Below are 21,459 nucleotides of genomic sequence, written 5' to 3' on the forward strand. Positions count from 1 at the left end.
CCACCCCCACCACCCCCACCCACCCCTAAATGAATTGTGGCTTCAGATTGGGATGAAATTTATATTTCTGAAACAGCTCTAAACACATGTGCCATCTTGTACTACATGTTTACGTGAAGCAGGGTCCCCACACTGATGACCATAAAGGCCTCTGTCAATCAGGAAAACACTAAGTGCTCTTACATCCTGCACTATCAAATGCAAATGCTAAGATTTAAGTTATGTAAAATAAAGATATTCACTCATCTCATTGGGAAGCAATTTGCTTCCTTAAAAACAAAAAAAGTGGTTAAATCATATGTACACCAAAGGATTGTTTTTCTTTGTTGGCAGTACAGGGATCAAAGCCTGTTCTCTCTTTTTTTTTTAAAGATTTATTTATTTATTATATGTAAGTACACTGTAGCTGTCTTCAGTCACTCCAGAAGAGGGTGCCAGATTTCGTTACAGATGGTTGTGAGCCACCATGTGGTTGCTGGGATTTGAACTCCGGACCTTCAGAAGAGCAGTCAGGTGCTCTTACCCACTGAGCCATCTCACCAGCCCCTCAAAGCCTGTTCTTGAGCATACTACACAATACTTGAACACTGAGTCACATTCTCAGTCTAAAATAAACTTTCAATTTATCAGTACACATCTGATTTGTATTATATACCAGGTACAGAGTCTCATGTGAAAAGGGATTATAAATATTAAAGTTCAAACACTGACCTGCAAGCTTGGTGGTATACGCATTTAATCCCAGGACCTGGGAGACAGATGCAGGCAGATGAGACCTGTGGCAGCCAGGCTACACAATGAACCTGTCATTACCTTCTCACCCCACACAGAACATGTTCAGAAATGTGTCCACACATGATGCCTGGTATTTCACCAATGAAAGCCTTTTGCTTTCTATTCAGATACTGCTCTCCAAGGACCATCGTCTACATATTCCTCATTTGCAGCAACAAACAAGCCATTCTTTACCCTCAGCTTGGCACGCAACCAAAAGATGAGTCCATTGCTTCTGGGAATGCAAGTATCCCATGTCACAGAGGAGCTATGGCCTACAAGAAGAGGACGCCATTCCTAAGGACGCTGGAAAGTACTTGGTGACACCCTGGCATGGGATCTTTCCATCTCTTGTGGCATCCCTTAAAGCTGCTGGCCTGACCTCAGCGCTGGAGCACATGGTGGCCTTGGGACAGGAGCAACCTGAGAGAGTAGAGCATCGCTCTCAGGGGATGGAGTGGTTTATATTCCAACAGTGAAACCACCAGCAGGAGACAGTTTTCAAATCTAAAATGACTGTGTTTGTGAACATTTGATACCAATCTGAAATGAAAGCCAAGAACAGATCATCTACTACTAACTTAAAGCCGGAAAACCTTTCACCTTTATTCAACGGCACAGAGGCTTAGTCAAGTGTTTTCATTTGTTATTGAGTCAAAATGCCTTCATCTTTTCAAGCCCTATTATCAACAGACAGATGGGAACATTCTTGTACCTTTGCTAATAGTATTTAATGAGCACAAGATACTAGTTTAATATATCCATATTCTCAAACCATCTGTATGACCAACATTCTACAGTATGTCTCACGTTCAGTAAGTATACTAGTATCACACATTCAAAGACATGTATCATTTGTTCAAACATTTTTACTTTTATGGGAGGTGGTTTTAGTTAAGAAGACATAGTGGTGCTAGTCATAATGTTTTTATATTTAGGAAATAACTTTTACAAAAAAGTTTACAAGGACATACTTTAATATATCACCAGACACAGAAATATATACCAAAAGAACTATGATGACAGGAAAACAGTGACAGTAAACATGATCTACACCACCACAAAAGTGTATGAAACAATCAGACTAACTAGTAGTAAGTGCACACTGCAAACTCCCCACACGCTATGGACAGGTCAGAGAAGCAGGAAGTTATGAAACACACAGAAAGGAGGACCATACCACACACTGTGCACACAGGCTGTCCTCACTTAACTCAGCTCCAACTCTTGATCTACAACGATTTGATGCCTAACAATCTACACAGGAAGATCCTAATCAAATCACTGCAGTAGCAAGTGTAAAATGCACATACAAATCATGGCGCTTCCCATTTAACTGCAGCAAATGCTCTCGCTCTATCCACTGCTATTTACACTTAGGGTTAAGGATTAGGACTACTAGGTAATGGGTGCTTTCAACGTTTGCAGTCTTACATATGGGAGACCTGAGCACCACACACACAGCATAAAGACTCAGGTATTCTCTAGTGATACATAATGTGTCCTTGGCTCAAGACAAGTCCCCACAGGCAGGCTCCTTTGAGTAATGCCACCTTCCAGAACCCTGAGTGGACACTTCACTGGACCCGGCAGTTTTCGTTGTTCGTGGGATCAGGCCCAGCAGCTGGGCTGGAGGCAGGGTAGGCCCGCTTGGCCCTCAGGCCCTCCCTGGGGCTCTCTGTAGAGTTTCTCCCAGGAATATTACTGGCTGTGAGAGATTTTGCTGGGAGTTCTTGGAAGGCAGTGTGTGAATCCGCTGAGCTCTCCTGAACAACCTTGACCTGCAACATAAATAATCTGTTAGAGGCTCAAAAATGCATCCATATTTTTTGATGGTTATCACTGTTTTGTTCTATAAGGGACTGAACCGAGGCACTACATGTGTTAGGCAAGCGACCCACCAGTGAGCTACATTCTCAGCCCTATTTTTCCTTTAGATTTGATAGAGGTTCACTTTGCTCCCAGGCTAGCTCTGAACCTACTTTATAGGGCAGAGAGAGCTGAACTTGTGATTCTCCTGCTTCAGCCTCCTCGATGGTGGCCTTAAGAGGTCTGTACAGTAAGGTCTGTCACACTCTCAAGAGTGGTCAGCACCTATCACCTAGGGCAGGAGGTACCTAACAGGAATTTACAACATCAGACACAACCTATATATAATAAGTCTCAGATTTCTCTCGATACCACTGATGGCCAGAGCCCTGCTCTCAAGCAAGTATGCCATTTCAGAACTGAAGGCAAACAGTTTAAAAGTAAAGACTGCATCTAATTTATTTACACTCATTTTTAACACCCACAATGCACCTGATTACAAGGTAGATGCACAACAAATTCCTGAGAACCAAAACCTGGCTCATAAGTCCCGAGTTCCTGTGGCATTCACAGTAAGTGCAATACAAATGCAGATAACTGACTTCAGAGGAAAACACCATATTTACAATATGTCAAACACCAAGGACCCATATAGAAGTGTCAATCACTCTCTTATTAGTGTTGATTCCATACTGGATTTGGAAAACAATTATCTAATAATTAAGTCCAGAAAGAACAAATCTCACATGGTGTTGTCTTTTAGATGAAAGAAATTATACCAGAAAACAAAACTGTAAGGAAAGGTAAGATGTTGCTATAGGTGAGGAGTCAAAGCATATGACATACACAACAGTGAGGAACTGTAAGGATGAGAATTGGATAAGAAGGGCTGGAGACCAGGCTGTTGGCACAGTGCTTGTACTGTAAACCTGAGGACCTAATATATATACATTTGAGACATGACAGCACTGTAGGGATTGCTGGCTAAATAGCCTATTCTACTTGGTGATCAATAAGAGACCTGTCCCAAAATAAGATGAAATACAAGGAAATACAAAAACAAAAAGTTAAAGGCAAGAATGAAAGTTTCAAGTACAAAACCTCCAGAAGAAAGCAGGGCAGCAAGATGAGATCAGCTGAGCCCAGGAGTTCAAGACCAGCTTGCACAATAGTGAGCAGCTGAAAGCAAAACCAGTCATTAATGGGCCCAGTGGCTCAGACCTGGATCCCAGATGCTCAAGAGACTGAGAGAGGAAGAAGATGGCAATTTTTAAGGTCTGCTTGATTCTGCTAGAAAGCAAATTCAGGCAAGTCAGGCAACTTAGCGAGACACTATCTTAAAAATTAAAAAAGAAGGCTGGGGATGTAGCTCAGTTGTGAAAATCTACAGAAATGCACGAAGCAGTATGTTCAATAATTCTGCCCAGTACTGTACCTTACCCCTCCCCAAGAAGGAAAAGGTAAGAAAAATTTAAAAAGGCTACTTTGCAAGTACAGATTGGTCTTCAGTGTGGTGTCCCAAAAATAAGCATACAACAGACCCTCCCTAAGTAAGATTTCTAAGTTCTGAAGATTCTGAAACAAAAATAAAACTGGAGATTATTTTCCCATTTATATTCTTTCTACAGAAAGCATGTGGCTTTAACAGCAGTTAGATACTTTGCCCTACAGAAAATACAGTAAATATAAGTCAAACCCCTTGAAAGCCTGCTCTCACCTCAGATCCTGTGCATAGGACACTGAAAAGCCAGTAGCCAAGGACCAGGAGTTGGTGAAAAGTTGAAGGGAAAAAAAGGTTTGTTGGTGATATCACTTCTTTTCTTTTAAAAAGAAGCAATGACACCAAGACAAGGTCTCCCTTGATCTAAGAGTCCTAGGGTTTTCAGTATTTAGGTTCAGATGGGAAGAAGGAAAGGACGGAAGCAGAGAGAATGATGGATCACTCAGAGAGAAGGAACTGAAACAGCAAGGCCTAAGCCAGGGACTGCAGTCCCTTGGATTTCACTGAGCTCAGAACTTCATGTCTGACACAGAATTGAGTCAGTGACACTGTGAGTGTGATGCTCATGTAGACAGTTTGCTTCTGGACAGTGCTCTCTCTGTCCACAGCCTGGCAAGGCCCTGCTTCTATCACAGTGCCACTACCCATCTTACCAGTGATGCCTGCAGCCAGGATGGAAAGGATAGATGTGGTGACCTGGTGGAAATAAATCCTACTAGCAGGGGAAAATACAATGTCCTCAAAGAGCTGCCAGCTGACCCTGTACTCACAGCCTCACACCATCCACAGTGGCCTTACAAGTTACAGAGGCCAGCCCAGGAAGCAGCACCATTCAGGGAATCAAGTCTATAAACAGCAGCTCCTTTGTCTCCTGCAGACTAGCATTTCCTAGTGACATAATGAGCAGAATACTGCGTCCAACGCATCTTACCCATTTTTTTCTACATTGAACTCATCAGTTATTAATAACTAATATAAGATTGCCAGATTTCACTTTAGGGGAGATTTCAGTTTTTAGTGCCAAAGCACTTCAGTCGAACAGAGAGGCCAGAAAACGCTGACTAAAACTGAAAAAGACTGGGCTGGGTTCTTAAAATGTGAATCTAATCATAGTCTCCTAGTCCCTGGCTTTAAGAGGGTCCCCTGCCATTCAAGTGCACAAAACTGCTTTGTAATTCATAACTGCTGGTGCCAACTACTGCATGCAGAGAACACAGTCTGCAGGAAACCATGGTTACTGCTCTGTACCAGCAGGTTCGACAGCAGTGTAGAGTGCAGGCCCCCTAGTGTGCAAAAACCTTTCTATTAGGTAATAAATATGAACACCACATGCAAATGGCCTTTACTATCAATTCCTAATAAAAGAAAAGAAAGAAAAAAGAACAGACTCTGTGGGGACTTCATAGGACAGTTTCTTATCTTTATAAAATCTTATTACTAATTTCAAGGTAACATTCACATCTACAAGCTAGGAGAAAGCGAATTACAAGGTTTAACTGTATACAGAATGTCATCAATCAAAACAAACCAATTTGCAATGTGTTGCTGCTCTGATACAACTAATCACCAATGTCTCTAAGATCCGAGAGCTGTGCTCACTCGTGTAATAGTATATGGGAGCCACCGTACTTGTTGAATGTTATTGGATTGCATATAAACTCTGACAGGTGAGCAAAGTAACATCACAAAAATTTAAAACTTCTTCAAGTTACTCTAGAAATTGCCAAGAATATCCCCATGGTTCGTAGTTTGAGAAATACAAACAAGCTGCAAAAGAGAGGTGTGAACCTGGGGAGGCTTCCTCATGAATGTCATTCTCTTCATTCTTTTACAGCACTACAGTGTAAGAGAACAATGAATAAACCCTGAGTGAAGTAAGATGTAGGGATAAGGCAGAGAGCTTGCCAAGCATACACAAAGCATAAATGGAGAGTGCTGGTGCACATCTAGAACTCCAGCACTCAGGAGGTGGAGGCACAAAGATCACAAGTTCAAGGCCATCCTTGGCTACACAGTGAGTTCATGGCAAACCTGAGATTTAAAAATAAAAGTTAAGTGAAACACGTGCCACTGCTTACAGAAATGGTGCTACTAGTAGGAATTACAGTATTAGAAATAAAAATCACCAAGCAAATATTCTTCACCTTTTGCCCATTGTAGTGACTATAAGCCATAGAGAATTAGGAGCTTTGATGGGGAGGGCAGACAAACAGTGACCAGAACCAGTGCCCTAAGGAAAACAACCTCTACAAACCACTGAAGCCACTTGAAACTCTCGGACGAATGTGCTGGGTTTCCCACAACAGCGACACTTCCCAGAGAGCTACTGACAAGGAGCCCTCAGGACACTGATGTGCATCCTTGGACTTGCTCACTCAGGCCCCTGAGTCAGAGCCTGCCATAATATCCATCCCTAGGCCTGCTAACACACTTCCAGGATAACAGGGAGGAAATGACATTCACACGTTACCTTTTGTGATCTGCTGCCACCAGCTGTTGGTTTGGAGGACTCTACAACATTTTCTTTGCCCAGAGATGGGGAAGATCCCACTAACTTCTGTGTAGCAAAGCGGGGGCTGGTCCTGGTTGCCATGGTTGTTCTCCGAAGGATATATGGGCTTGTCTTTCCAGTTGGGATGTCAGCAAACCCTAAGGGCAAAAGAGCTGCTTGTTGGTAATGGCACTGATTAGCTGTTTGGCTGGGTTCGCTGGGCTAGCAATAGAGGTCAGATGTTTGTGCATGCAGGTACAAAGGTTCAATAACAGTAAATTAACTACAAAACATAGTTTCCCCTCAGTCATGGAAAACAATGTATTAAACTTCCTAATTGCCTTGGTAGTCATCAGATGAAATGGAAAATTAACAGGTTATTCCTTATTACAAAGATAAAAGATTTCAAAGACACCACAGTAAGAAAAAGGATCAAGGAGAAATCATATTATACCTTAAAACCAAATGGCTTCTTCTATATGGTTATATCACCTTGCACTTCCTAAGATAGGTAGGACATTTAATACAAATGAACTAGGATGAGAAAAGGCCAGCTCTTGTCTCAGAGTCAATGTAAGCCAACAGTGACTTAAGGAAAACAGGCTCAAGTGCAATCAGGTAGTGCAGGCTGCACTTGCTAAGAGTGCCTTTGTATCTGCTCATATTGTCTCCTCCCAGGAAAGAAACTGACCTGACTGGGGTAGAGAAGACTAGTCACAAAAACCCTGAAAGCTATCACATGGTATGGTGGCACATGCCTTTAATCCAGCACATGCCTTTAATCCAGCACTCAGGAGGTAAAGGCAGGTTCATCTCTGAGTGAGGTCAGCCTCCAAGTGAGTCCAGGACAGGCAGGGCTCTTACACAGAAAAACTCTCTTAAAAACCCAAAACAAATCAAAACAAAACAAAAATAAAACAAAAAAGTGACAACACAGGGTAGGTACTCTACAACTGCACTCAGCTAACCACAGGCTCACAAATAAGTAATCTACTAGAGAGTGCTAGCTAGCTACATACGTGGGAACCACAGTTACTCAGAACACCATGCTTCACATCAGCTTTGATTTCAGGATTAGGGCAGAAGACCCAAACTGCTGTAGGTTTTATAAACAAACAAACAAATAAACAAAACTATATGACTGAAGCTGGGTATGGTCTATGTCTGTAATCCTAGCACAAAAAAGCGAAGACAGAAATACTTCAAGATCAAGACTAGCCTGGGCTACACAGCAAGATTCTGTCTCAAAATATCAGAAAGAATTAAAAAAGCAAAAGACAGAGTTAATAGAACAAAAAAGTCTACTTGTGATTTTAGACACTGCAACAATATCAAGTAGTTTTCAAAGTTCTAAACTATTACTTCGGGAGGGGGTGGGGGGAAGGGGCATTGTCAACCAGTCCACTTGTCCCAAGAAAGGAAAAGCTGACTGAAAACAGAATTTCTAAACAGACATTTAGCACTCATTTCCAAGTCTACCAGCTTTTTGTACTGTTAGCCAATCTCAGTGATTTATAATGTCACCAATTTAAAAATGAACTAGTTTCTCTAGGCAGTGGGCTACTGTGCAATATTTTAAAACCTAAAAAGTAAAGATTTCTATCTTTCCTTGTGCCAATTTTATGTGAAATCTCAAAACTTCGTATATTTTCACAAGGACTTGAACAAAGGGCCATATGCAAGCTCTAAGCTCATGGTCTTCCGATGAGATGCAGCCTCACCCTATAGTTCTGTATATAATAATTCTGTATATAATTCTGTATACTCTCTTTTAATAATTCTGTATACCTTTTTTAACGACTTCTGGGAGGCCTTCTGGCTCAAACTCGGTTTCCTGCTCGTGCTCAGCAGGGCGAGTGCTCTTACTGTCCGACTTCCTGCTTTTCTTAGAAAATGTCTCTGCTGTAGAAGGTGCTGCCCGTTTACCATGCTCCCAAATCCCACTGGACCTTTGCCTCTTGCCTGAAGCTTTATTTTGGCCAGATGCTGACTTCATCTCACTAACAGAAGTATTTGGAGACGGTCCTGGAATGGAAGAATTAAGCAAAGGAGAACTCTGGAGATCCTGTCTGGACTGCCGTGACTTCAGCCGAGCAACTTCTATTTCTAATATCTCCTTGGCTTTCTCGAGCTCCTCGTGGCTTATCAGCAGGGAACAGTACTTATCCAAGTACTTATCTGCTTCCTTGACTTTTTCTTCCAGAGTCTCTTTCAGCGCTTTGTTCTCAGTCATTACTTCATCTACGTTACTGTCTACAAGAGAACCTGTGAAAACAAAGTGATCCCGTCACACAACTTGCCGCTACTCCATTAATAATGAACACTTCCCAGCAGGTAATCTTTTTTTAAGATTTATTTTTATTTCATATATGTGAGTACACTGTTGCTGTCTTCAGACACACCAGAAGGAGGCACTGAATCTCACTACAGATAGTTATAAGGCACCATGTGGTTGCTGGGAATTGAACTCAGGACCTCTAGAAGAGCAGTCAGTGCTCTTAACCGCTGAGCCGTGTCTCCAGACCCAGCAGGTGATCTCTAAGCCTGGTCTTTGGACCTGTGCAGACGTTAAGGAGCACATCCTGCTGTGTCTGAAGACTATGAAGCAGTCTAACACACGTAACAGTGCAACTAGAACCCAACTAAACTTAAATCCCCTTAGAGAAGCAGTTACAAGAGCCAAGCAAACTAACTTTCTATAGCCCTCTTTTCCCAACCCATTCTTTCCACCAGAAATGAATAAGCAATCTAACTCAGTAATGATCACAAAGTCTATGCTGCATGGTTTTGGTGACAGGTGCCAGCCTATGAAAATGTAAGTCGCTAAAGGCCGTGAAAGCATTTTGAGTGAATACAGGGGCAAGTAGGTACAAATGTAGAACCACATCAAGGCAGGGGCCTCAGTAAGCTTCTGGTGCTAGGGATGGCAAGCGATTTATGAGGAAAACTCCCAGTTTTCAAACCTACTCCAATCACTCTACTTGGTAGAAAAGACCACTGCACTGCACTGCACTGCACTGCCACACTCTAGAAGCCTCCCACACATACTAGTCACTGGGTATCCATGGAGAAAGCAGAGTGTGAGTGGATAAAAGCAGCATGGTTAATTACCAATGAGAGAAGAGAAGAAGAAAAGGAGAGGGGGAGGGGGGGCAGGGGGAGGGGCAGGGGGAGGGGCAGGGGCAGGGGCAGGGGCAGGGGCAGGGGCAGGGGCAGGGGCAGGGGCAGGGGCAGGGGCAGGGGCAGAGCAGAGAAGAGAAGAGAAGAGAAGAGAAGAGAAGAGAAGAGAAGAGAAGAGAAGAGAAGAGAAGAGAAGAGAAGAGAAATGTCGGGCAGTAGTGGTGCACACCTTTAATCCCGGCACTTGGGAGGCAGAGACAGGATTTCTGAGTTCGAGGCCAGCCTGGTCTACAGAGTGAATTCCAGGACAGCCAGGGCTACACAGAGAAAACAAACAAACAAACAAAACAAAACCACTACCAAAATGGCAAACTCTTGAAGGAGATCCATTAGCAAAGAGTACTATCTTCCCCCATGGTAATAATTCTATTCCGAAATGTAGGCTTCACTCTGAATCCTACAGTCTTAACTATAGCTAAGTCTTACACAAGGTTAAGACCACAGTTCAGAAATTACAAAGCACTACTAAAAACTACTAAACTACTTCTAAAACTTAGCGCACAACTGAGCACTGACGCGATTTTAAGCGTGCACACAGAGCACGCCAGTTAGCACCCACCTGCTCTCTGCTGCTGTGCAGCTTCAAGCTGGGAGAGCTCCTTCTGCAGCATCTCCTTTTCTCCTTCCAGCTGTCTACAGGATTTGAGCATCAACTTTATTTTCCCCTGAGCACGCTGAAGTTCCTTCTCAAGTTGATTCACAGATTTCAGGTGCGCTGCCTACAAAACAGACGTAAGTTCATTTAAAATTGTTGATTTCATTTTATAAGTATATAGAAATATATATATATATTAGACAACTAAAACATATTAAAGCAGCAGTAGTACAGTTATGTTTAAAATATAACATAAATGTATAAAATAAGGCCCCTCTCTACTCAGTTCCCTAAGTCTCCCCGACAACCAGTGTGGATTTGGAAACTGTTTTCAGCCTGACACGGATCATGGTTCCTAAAGTAATATCTCATGGCTCCTAGGCTCACAGAAGCATCGGATGGTGAAGATCACTACAGACCTGAGCATATCAGCTTGGGTTCCAAAAGCTGAAACAACTGTGACACATCACAGAATGTCTTACAAAGACAACCATAGCAGCCATACCCAGCTAGCAGAGGCAAAGGAATCTGTCTGTCACGGGAAACTTACTTTGGTGTTCTGCAGTTCTTCACGCAGCACTTCCACTTCTTCTGTTAGCCTGTTTTTCTCTTTATTGTAGTCTTCGCTCAGCTGTGTTGTTTTCTGTAGCATATCTCGCAGCTCCCTCTGCAGCTCTGCTTCCTTCCCAGATATTGTGCTAACCTGGAATGTAATCTTCATTAGCACTTGCTCTGGGTGGTCTGCTATGCGTGAATTAACCACTGTTATGGCACACACAGTTTCTTTTCTTTCTTTCTTTCTTTCTTTTTTTTTTTTTGTTTTTGGATTAAAGGCGTGAACCACCATTGCCCGGCCATGCACAGTTTAAGAAAACAGAACCTGGCTGACCACTCTTCCCTCAACTCACCTGGTATACTCAAAACCAACTAGTGTGCTTCCATTTTTTTTTTCCTCAGCAAAGATTTAAGATAGCAGTAAGAAAAAAAGAAAGATAATATTCCTGAGTCTTAAAACCAACCATAAAGGTTTTAATTTAAATTAACATTAGAGAATGTTTTAAGGGATTGCCTTAGTTTTTATTTACCATCTTAGATTTTTATCAGCTCTTAGATATACTAGTCCCACCATCCACTCTAAGGATTAAGGTTATAAACACACAAATCTTAGAAAATACAGTTGTGATAGACTTCATTTTCTAGACATTCCTTTTTAATTATCTGTTGAACAAAACATTAATTTGAAGGAATCCCTTTCAGAGATCAGCCTAATTTTTCAAGCCCACCCTAGAAGCTAGGAGTGTCCCGCTGGTTCTAATTACAGTGTCTTCAGGCATTCCTTCTCCTAAAGGTAAGAAGGGCAGAGAATGTCTTCTGACCCTAATCTGTTACGTTCTTGCCACAGTGGTTCTCTGCTGGATAAGGAGCTGTTTTACCGTGATGAACTTCAACTGTAGATAAGAACCTAGAACTAACTACATCAAACCCAAGATGTGAAGGTCAGATCAAAAACCTAATCTAATTAACAAAAATGTCCCTTACAAGCACATTAAAGCAATCACTGCTGCCTGAGCTGACTCAATGTCCCTGTAGTCAAGACCATGTAAACACAAAGTGCCTCCTTCCCTGACCATACTTCCACATGAAAATAAGTAATGGAACTTACTCTTTCAACAAGCGCTACTTTCTCCAACTTTATCAATCCAAGTTCACTCTCTAAACTCTTGTGGGAATTCTGCAGTGCTTCATAGGTGCTCTGCAACGTGTTGTTTTCAGATTGCAGCACTTGGACCTTCTGCTCCAGTGCCATAGTCACATTTCTCAGCTCTAGTTTCTGCTTCTGCCAGAGTTGCTGCTCTCCTTCCACTTGGGCAAGTTTACACACAAGCTGCTCCTGACTTTTAAGTTGCTCTTTCAGTGTCCTGATCTCTTTCTCCCCCTTCTCTAGTTTCTGTTTGCCAGCTTCTACTTCTTGAGTGAGGGCATTTACAGATGACTGAAAAATAATATATTTATTCTTGGCCTCACCAAGGTCCTGTAGCAGCTGAGCCTTCTCAAGTTCAAGAGTTTGTACTTGACTACCCAGATTCTGTTCTTTGGTCTTAGAGACCTCTTGGTCATTGCACAAGGAAACCACTGTCTCGTTTAGCTCCTTTAATTGAGTTTGAAGCATCTCCACTGTTATTTTGGCTTCCTCTTTCATCTGTACTTTTTCTTGCTCTTTATCTTTCAGTAAGTTTTCAATAGAAGAATTTATTGTTTCTAAGTCAGATACTCGCTCTTGCTCTTTTTTTAATTCTTTCATGAGATTTTCATTTTCTGACCTTGTACTAATAAGTTCTAACTGCAAGTCTTGGAGGTTTTGGGCCATTCTTTGAATTTCTGATTTTAAAGTCTGTATCTCTGCTTTGGACTTTTCAGCTTGGAAAATCATGTTTTTCTCTGATAGTATCAATTCTTGTTCAAGGTTCTCAACTCGGTCCTTAAGCAAGTCTGCATGGTGCTTACTTTCCTTCAGTTGTTCTAGGATGTTTTGATGCTTCTTTTCATCAGCATCTATGTGAACTTTGAGCTTTCGAATGCTACTTTTCAAATGATGCACTTCCTCCCCTGGTTGGTCTAGACTCTGTTCTTGGGCCTTCAAGGTTTCTTGGTCATTACACAAGGCTGCCACTTCCTCCCTGAGTTCTTTTAACTGCATCTGAAGCATCAGCATTGCAGACTTAGAGTCTTCTTCCATCTGTACTCTTGCTTGCTCCTTCTCTTCCAACAGTCTTCTCAAGGAAGAGCACCGTTCATCTAATTCTGACACTCGACTTTGTTTCTCTTGTAGCTGCTTTGCTAGATTTTCTCTTTCAGTCCTAACTGTAACAAGGTCTAATTCGAAAATTCTCAGGCTTTTGGTCATTTCATCCTTTTGTGCCTTAAGGGTCTCCACCTCTGCTTTCAAATTCTCAGAATCAAGAATTGCCAGCTCTTGGTTTTCTTCTGACCTCTCCAGTTCCCGCTCCAGAGTCTCCACTGTATCCTTCAATGAGTCGCTTTCACGCTGGCTTTCTTTCAGCTTCGCCACAGCACTGAGGTGCTTCTTCTCATCGGCCTCAATGCGGACGCTCAGTTTCTCAATGCCTCGTCTCAGCTGATGCACCTCCTCCTGGGCTGAGCTCAGCTGCACTGCAAACTCACCTTTCTCCTTGAGTGCCACCTCCAAGGCCTTAGAGATCGTCTGCTTTTCACACTCTGACTCAGTCAGCTTGATCTGGAAGTTCTGAGACTCCTTGACCAGTGATTCTTTCTCTTTATTCAGTTGTCCAATTTGTATTTCCAGCTCACCAATCGCCAAAGATAATTCTTGTGAGTCATTCTGCAAATTCTGCAGCTGCTCCTGGAGATGAGCTTTGTCTTTTGTTAGCTCACCCACATTAAAGGACAGAGTCTGAATAAGATCTGCTTTGTCCTTGACCTCAGACTCTACTGCCCCAATGTGACGGAGGCTCTCCCTTTGGTGAGACTCCAGCTCTTCTATTTTCTCTTTCATCTTTTTAGACATCTGATCCAGTGCTTTGCTTTCTTTTGACACATTATCTAATTCTTCCCGAAGTCTGTTTCTCTCACTTATAACTGTAAATAGTTCTTCTTTAAGGTCAATAATAACCTTTTGCTTACTTTCAGTGTCTCTTTCCAAACAGAGCTTCTCTGCTTGAACCACCTCTAAGTTAGTTTCCACAGATAGGATGTGATGCTCAATATTAGCTTTCTCAGACTTAATTCTGGTCAGTTCTCTTTCCATATCAAGAAACTTCTCCTTATAATTGTCTTCTGTGTTGGTTGCATTATCTTTAGTAGATTTACTTAACAACTCATTTGCTCCCATATCTAAATTAAAACCAAGATCTTCTTCTGACCTTTCTACTCTCAGACATACCTCCTGGTTACATGGAAGGGATTCCAACTTTTCACTTAAGTCAGCTTTTTCCTTTCTGAGGTCCTTGACTATTTTTTCCAATTGTATGCATGTTGCAATCTTCATCTTGAGCTGTACTTCCTGTAAACTCAGTTTTGAATCTGCCTCCATAATTTCATTTAGCAAACTTTCAACTTTTTTGTCCCAGTCCTCTACTTCAGGAAGTAATCTCAAATTCTCATTTAAGGTGTCTTTCTGCAACTGGAGATTCTGGATAGACCCCTGATCTTCCAGAACATCCATGGGCACCAAAACATTGGAACTAGAACACAATTCAGAAATGCATTCTGAGCAGTCCTGGGTTTTGTCCTCCGCTGGTGCCTCACAATTGGTCTTCGGAGGCTGCTCTTCACACCCCTCTCCTGTGAGCCTGGTAGTCTCACTCTCAGTGACTGAAGTTTCCAGACCAAGGTCCTGCTGAATATCTTTATCACAAGTTTGGTCAGTGTCCTGCTTTGGTGTTTTCTCTGTAGTCTCTGAAATATATACTTCTGATTCTTTTATATCATAATTATCGTTTTGGCACCGAACAACCTATAAACATAATATAAACCAAGAAAGCATTTTATTTTTTTAGAAGAATCAAAATAGAATCAGTGGTTTAACTATTATTTTATAGAAACTGCCCATATGGGTACTGCTATGTATATCCCTCCAAATAGCATCACTCTCAACACTTCATTCCACCCTGCTGTCTTGATAGTCAACATGAACATTCAGTGGGCTCTACCTATGTGCAAAGCACTGGGTAAGATATTTATCATAAAGATTAATCCTCCAGGACATTTATTTCACTACATCTAATGTGGAAATTACATCTTTCATAGCTTTTAATGTTTTAGGAAGCGTAAAAGAGTAGTTTTTTGTGGTTATCAAATAAGAGAGGCTAACAAACTTCAGATAAAATGGTTAATGTTTTGATCCTTAGTCCTCATGTTCTAAGTTCTCATTTACTTACTAAGAAAAGCAGTAGTGTTTATTAGCAGATTGTCTGCCCAAAGACCTCATCCTAGTCAGTACTTTCTTGGATAAACTGCATGTTTTTGTCTCAATTTCATATAAACTAGGGCACTCTGATTATGACCACCCCTACCACCACCTCAAAATGATCTATGACCTTCACCTCACAGAATTCCAAAACTGTACTGCATTATTGGTATTTAAGCTGGTCAACTAGAAAAGACAAAACCACAAGGAACTAAAATATAAAATAAATCTCTTTAAGCAACTGATACCATTGTTAACTGCTAACTGCTAAAAACAAAAAATAACATTTAAATAATTTCTTATATCTAGCTTAATAACTAATACTATAACATCTAAAATAGTCTGAAAGGCATAAAGCTAAGCCTCCCTAACACATCACTCACTGATCATAAGTTCTTAATATTTAAGTGTACCTTATTAATTTCCAGTATATGTGGTGTTTTGAATAGAAATGGTTTCCCCACAGGCTAATATATTTGAATGCTTGGTCATTAGGGAGTGGTGATATTTAACAGGGATTAGCTGTAGCCTTGTTAGAGGAAGTATGTCACTGGGGGGGGGGGGAGGGGGGCGCGCTGGGGTTTCAAATGTTCAAGCAAGGCCCAGTATCTCTTTCTCTTCCTGCTGCCTGACGATCTGGATCTAGAACTCTCAGCTACCTCTGCAGCACCATCTCTACCTGTGTGCTACGATACTCCCTACCATACTGATAATTCCCTAAACTGATAAACTGTAAGCCAGCCTAACTAAATGCTTTCCTTTGTAAGAGTTGCTGTGGTTAGTGTCTCTTTTACAACAATAAAACAGTGACTAAGACAGCATACATTCTAAAGATTTACAACTTCAGACTTTAAAAACATTTTTTGGTGCTTTTCCATAAAATATTTAAAACAAGTCACAATGGACATTTATTCCTCAAATAGCTTCCTCACTTTTTTGAGTCCTGGTTCGCTCTAGGAAGGTTTTGGTTACGTTTTCATTTATTTCTTTAAACCCTAAAAATACTCCAATTTTGATTTCATATGAATTCAATCCTATAAACATTTACTGAGTTTAACTAGGCATGCACACAGAGAAATAGCATGTATATCCTACTTACACTTTCCAAGTCAGTGCCAAGCAAAGACCTGGAGCTCAGGTCCAGCTCCTGTAACTGAAGTCGTGCTACCTCAAGTTCAAGGGACAGAGTCTTGGTCTGCTGCTTCTCCTCTGCTAACTTGGACTCCATTTCCAAAGTGACACTTGTTAGCTTCTGCTGCCATTGCTCCTTTTCTGACAAATACTGCTTCCTAAGGCAGCTTAGCTCTTTCCTCTCAGAACTCAGTAACTGCTCAAGCTTTTCAATTTCTTTATTTTTCATAATCCTTTGGCTCTCAGTTTTCTCCTCTAGATTCTTGAGGGACTGCAAGTACACCTGGCATAGGACTTCAAGTCCCTCAACAGTCCTCCCAGGGGCAGGTGGGCTTTCCTTCTCAGTCAGAGTCTCCTCCTCCAGACTGCTGGAGAACTCTTCATCCAAGTCACAAGAATTTGCTGAAGCGTTCCCTTCTAAACTTAGATGACATGTGTCTCCAGTTTGTTCTAAAACGTCTTTGTAAAAGGACGTTTCTCCAAAATTTGTCAGAGACGGGCTGTCTGCCCCACAGAACGACAGTGGCAGACCATGCCCACCCTCAGCTGCAGGCTCCCCCTCCTTTACCAAGTCACCCTGCAAGGTTCTCAGACTCATTGACAAGGCAGAATTTTCAGCTTTTAATGTGTCCACGTAGGAACGCAGTGCTGACATCTTAGAGCTCACCTCACAGTGCTGATCATGTAAAATTTTGTGTTCACTTTGTAAACAGGAGAATTTCTCCTGTAATTCAGCAAAGTGCACTCGGACCTCTTTGCTTGACAAGGTCATCTGTTCACAGAAATTGCTACTGTCCAAAGGAGTCAAGAACACAGAACTGTGGTTTGCTTTATCATGAAATTCACCACCTGAGGTGTCCTTCATCAGCTCATTCTGGGACAGAGCACTCTCGTGGTTTAGCATTTTCATTTCACTCACTAGCTTCTCGACCTCTGCCGTCATCTGACTAGTTGCCGTGATACACTCTGTCCGTGAGTCATTCAGCTCAGACTCTAGCTGTAACTTTTCAACTCTCAATACGTCACACATTTTCCCTAGCTCATTCAGTTTGTTCACTGCTGTCTGTAGAGAGCACTGTAAGTGTGCATTCTCGTTTTGACTTGCTGACAACTCCTGTAGCATGGACACATACTTTTCTTCTGCTGTGTCACAGTCTTTAAGCCCAGTCCTTGCCTGTGACTGGGGGTCCTGTGAACTCTTGGTTTCTAGCTCCTCTCTAATCGTCTGTAATTCCAGATGCAGCTTCTTGTTCTCCTCCTCACTTTGGTCAAGCTGTACTTCCAGAATTCTTACCAAAGCTTCTAGATGTACCAGCTGTGCCTTATAACTATCTAGAGAAATGTCTTTAGTGTCGATATCCATCTGGTACTGGGAACTACTCTTACCTATCTCATCTTCGGTTGCTTTTACAGAGTTCTCAACTGGCTCTACTGCGAGATAAGAATCATGTTTGGTCTGTGTTAACTCCATCAGTTGCTCATTCTCATGTGTTAAGTTGCTAACTTCGTTTTGCTGCTCATTTTGCTCTTCGTTTAAAGTCAAGCATTCTTGCCTTAAGCCATCAGTCGCACTCATGGAATGCTTGTTGGTGTTTGTAATCTCGGATCTCACAGTTTGTTGCTCTATCTCCAACTCTAGCATTAGTTTCCTGTTTTGCTCTTCAGCGAAAGCTAATTTTGTTAAGAATTCTTGCTGTTCCTTTGCAAATGTTTCCTTTAACTGCTCCAGTTCATTTTTTCTATTTTCACAAAGAGCAGTGCACTCGCTGAGCATGCATTCTAACTTAGCATTGTTTTCTTGTGCTGTTTTGTAGTTTCCCCTGAGATCTTCCAACACAGCTTCTGTTTCTTCACACCGTTGTAATAATTGAAGTCTTTCTTGCTTGTACTGATCAGACAGCTCTGCAATGCTTCTCTCTTGTTCTGCTATACAGCTTGTAATCTTCTCATGCTTTTGGAGTAAATTCATTTTCTCCTGCTCTAAGGCCTCATTAACTTCCTTGAGAGCCTCGTTTGCTTGGGTTAACTCTTCAATGTTTTTTTTACTTAATGAGATGATAGAATTCATTTCCTTCTTCTCTGAGCTCAGAGTGTCAGATAAAAGCTGTAGCTCCTTCAGAGTACCTTCAAGAAGACAGTTATTCTTATTTAACTTTTGAACCTCTGTTTGCTGAGCTTCTAATTTTTCTTTCAAAAGCTGTAACTCTTTTTCCTTACTCTCAAGGGTTGCTAAAGTCTCAGCAACAATATTCTGATGAACTGCAGCATCTTCCTGCAATTTACTAATACATTGATTTGTTTCAGCCACAAAATTCTGATGAATCTGCTCTGCTTTACTGAGGTTTTCTTCTACTTCCCCTTTGATTTGTAGCAACTCTTCACACCGCATTTGCAAATCTGAATTCATCTGGTTTTGAGACTCCAAGGAACTTTCAAGTGAAGTGACTCTATTTTGTAAGATGGCTATATGTTCTGGACTTCGGCCCCCATCTACAGAGCAGTCACTCCTTTCTGAATTTATGCTTCCTTTTCTCCCCATTACATTTGCAAAGGAATCACTCACTGCAGGCTGCTGTTCAAAAGCCAAAGAGCCTCTCTGATTATCCTCAGAACTTCTCTGATTATCCTCAGAACTTCGCTGATTATCCTCATTTGTCACCAGAGAAGATCCTCTGGACTTGAGCAAATCCCTCAGTGTCTCATATTCCATACGCAAGTCTTGGTACTGCTGGTCTTTGGTCACTACTTCACTTGACAATAACTGAAGCTTACATTCCAAACTTTCAACTTGCCCAGTGAGCTTATTTGCTTTCAAGCACATATTCTCTATCTCCTTCTGATGCTTTTGGTCCGAGGATTCGGATTTCTGCTGCAGTTCCAAGTAAGCTTGTTTCTGTGTCTTGATCTCTACCATCTTGCTGTCTAACATACTTTGAAGGTTTTTAATCTCCACAGTAAAGTTTTCTCTTTCCATCTCCAGTGTTCTTATTCTCTCATTAGAGTCAGGACTTACTTGTTGTGTCTTGAGGCTGGTCTCTAAGTGGTTAATTTTACCCAATAAGATTTCTTTTTCTGATTCTATCTGATTTATGAGTTTTTCACTATCAATTTTCCAAAAAGAAATCTGATTTTTCTCTTCTTTCAATTCTTCACATTCTTTCTTTTTTAATTCCAAAGCACTCAGCAAAGTTTCAAACTCTTTCTCTATCTTATTTAACTTATTATTCAGTTGATCAATGTGATGTTCCCTTTTCTTCAAGAGATCTTGAGAACAGTTTCGCTGTCTTTCCAGATCAGCTAGGGCAAGTTTCAGCTTCTCTAAAGTTAGTGAGTTTTCTTGCTGATTTAGTTTTTCCTGAAGATCTCGTAACATGATTTCCTGAGAGGTATTCTTAGCTATTTAAACAAACAAATGAACACAAAGTTGTCAGTGTTTATAACAAATATCCATTTCATAAAAATTTTATACTCTGGCATTAGGGTATAATTCAGTAGGAAAGAATTGGCTAACATGTCTAGTCTATGAATTCTATAAATAAAATATAATTTTAAACTCTAAAAAAATATAAAAGTATTGAAATTAATAGGCTGTCACATCCTGTAAAACTTGACATTAATGCTGAAGTCCTTGAAAGTAATACACCTAATTTTAATTACCTTAGTTATTATTTTTCTGATATCTCAAGTAGCTTCATAAAAATGATGTATAAAACAACAATAAGGAAGTTTAGAGTATTTAGTTTTATTCCCTTTTTTATTGCCCAGTTTTTTGGTTTTTTTTTTTTGTTTTGTTTTTGTTTGTTTATTTGGTTTTTTGGTCAACGTAGATTTTTTAAAAAGGGAATAATCGCCGGGCGTGGTGGCGCATGCCTTTAATCCCAGCACTTGGGAGGCAGAGGCAGGCGGATTTCTGAGTTCGAGGCCAGCCTGGTCTACAAAGTGAGCTCCAGGACAGCCAGGGCTACACAGAGAAACCCTGTCTCGAAAAAACAAAACAAAACAAAAAAATCTACGTTGAGTATTTGTGGGCAAAAATGTTATGCACATTCTAACCTCTCCTTAGTAAATGTAGTGAGAGAATTTGAGATTCAAGAGGGAGCTCCCATCACCATCATGTGTCTGTCCTACTGATGATCCTCCCTACTTGGAACTATTTTCACTAAGCAGTGATAACAAGGTTTAGGGGTAAAGGGAATAATTGGAAGCTTCTACAGTAAATACTGCAAGCTAGTGTGATACAATGTAATACTAAATGAAAACCCACACTTATTCTCATGTACTAATTTCAGACCAACCCAATATGACCGAAAGGTTTGTGACACAGCACCTTGAGATGCATTACACTGCTCTGCATTTGTAGGCCTCACACAATCATACTTTTGAACAAGCCTGAAAAATGACCCAGTCATAACTCATTCTTAGTTTTCCTTAGGAAAGCTGAAGACTGGCATTTCTTCCATCTGCTGTGGAAAAGGAAAGCAGTCTCGGGGATTCAGTTCTAGCTACTTGGGAAACTGAGGCAGGAAGATTAGCTATGCTCAACCTTTAACAAAACCCAGTCTAAAATAAACAAAGTGAATAAAAAGAAAAATTTTTTAAAACCCACAGAAGTATCACAAATTCAGGTCAATAGGTTAGAAATAAATTCTTCATGCACTTATCTCAGGTTAGAAAATGTTATATAAAAGATATGCTCCAAATAAATGTGAAAAAAATGGACCAATTTACTATATACAGCATTATTCTTTGGCTGTAAACCCAGGAAATAAAGTCATTTAGTCAAGTAAGTGTCAAAATACAATGGTTATTAAAGGGTTGGAAAGCATGCATTTAATGTAGTGTTTTTCCATTTCTAAGAGAAATGGTAATGAGTGAACAGCAATCTGTATGCAATGAACACACCTGAGACATAAGGACTGCACTCTGGGGTAAAAGAGCACGGCCAATACAGTACTGTGTAGGAAATGTTCACCCTCTGATGCCAAAAAGAGTAAAAACCATGCACTCTGAGATTCCATGTGCTCTTAATT

The 21,459-nt window shown here is 41.0% G+C and overlaps 1 protein-coding gene across 2 annotated transcripts in view; it reads right to left on the bottom strand.

Annotated features, from left to right (window-relative positions):
* Positions 1 to 358: 358 nt before the first annotated feature.
* The window catches only part of Cenpf (centromere protein F), a 47,502-nt gene continuing 26,401 nt past the window's right edge, over positions 359 to 21,459 (bottom strand). Inside the window, exons 12-18 of one of the 2 annotated variants that reach the window (NM_001081363.2) lie at positions 16,398 to 19,825; positions 12,014 to 14,845; positions 10,901 to 11,053; positions 10,315 to 10,474; positions 8,364 to 8,840; positions 6,555 to 6,733; positions 359 to 2,555 (exon numbers count right to left, since the gene is read on the bottom strand). In NM_001081363.2, the coding sequence (NP_001074832.2) occupies positions 2,352 to 2,555; positions 6,555 to 6,733; positions 8,364 to 8,840; positions 10,315 to 10,474; positions 10,901 to 11,053; positions 12,014 to 14,845; positions 16,398 to 19,825 (7,433 nt within the window). In that variant the 3' untranslated portion in view covers positions 359 to 2,351. The remainder of the gene's footprint in view (positions 2,556 to 6,554; positions 6,734 to 8,363; positions 8,841 to 10,314; positions 10,475 to 10,900; positions 11,054 to 12,013; positions 14,846 to 16,397; positions 19,826 to 21,459) is intronic. The other variant, XM_006497119.3, reaches the window with a different exon arrangement.

This window comes from Mus musculus, chromosome 1, assembly GCF_000001635.26.
Source record: "Mus musculus strain C57BL/6J chromosome 1, GRCm38.p6 C57BL/6J".
NCBI lineage: Eukaryota > Metazoa > Chordata > Mammalia > Rodentia > Muridae > Mus > Mus musculus.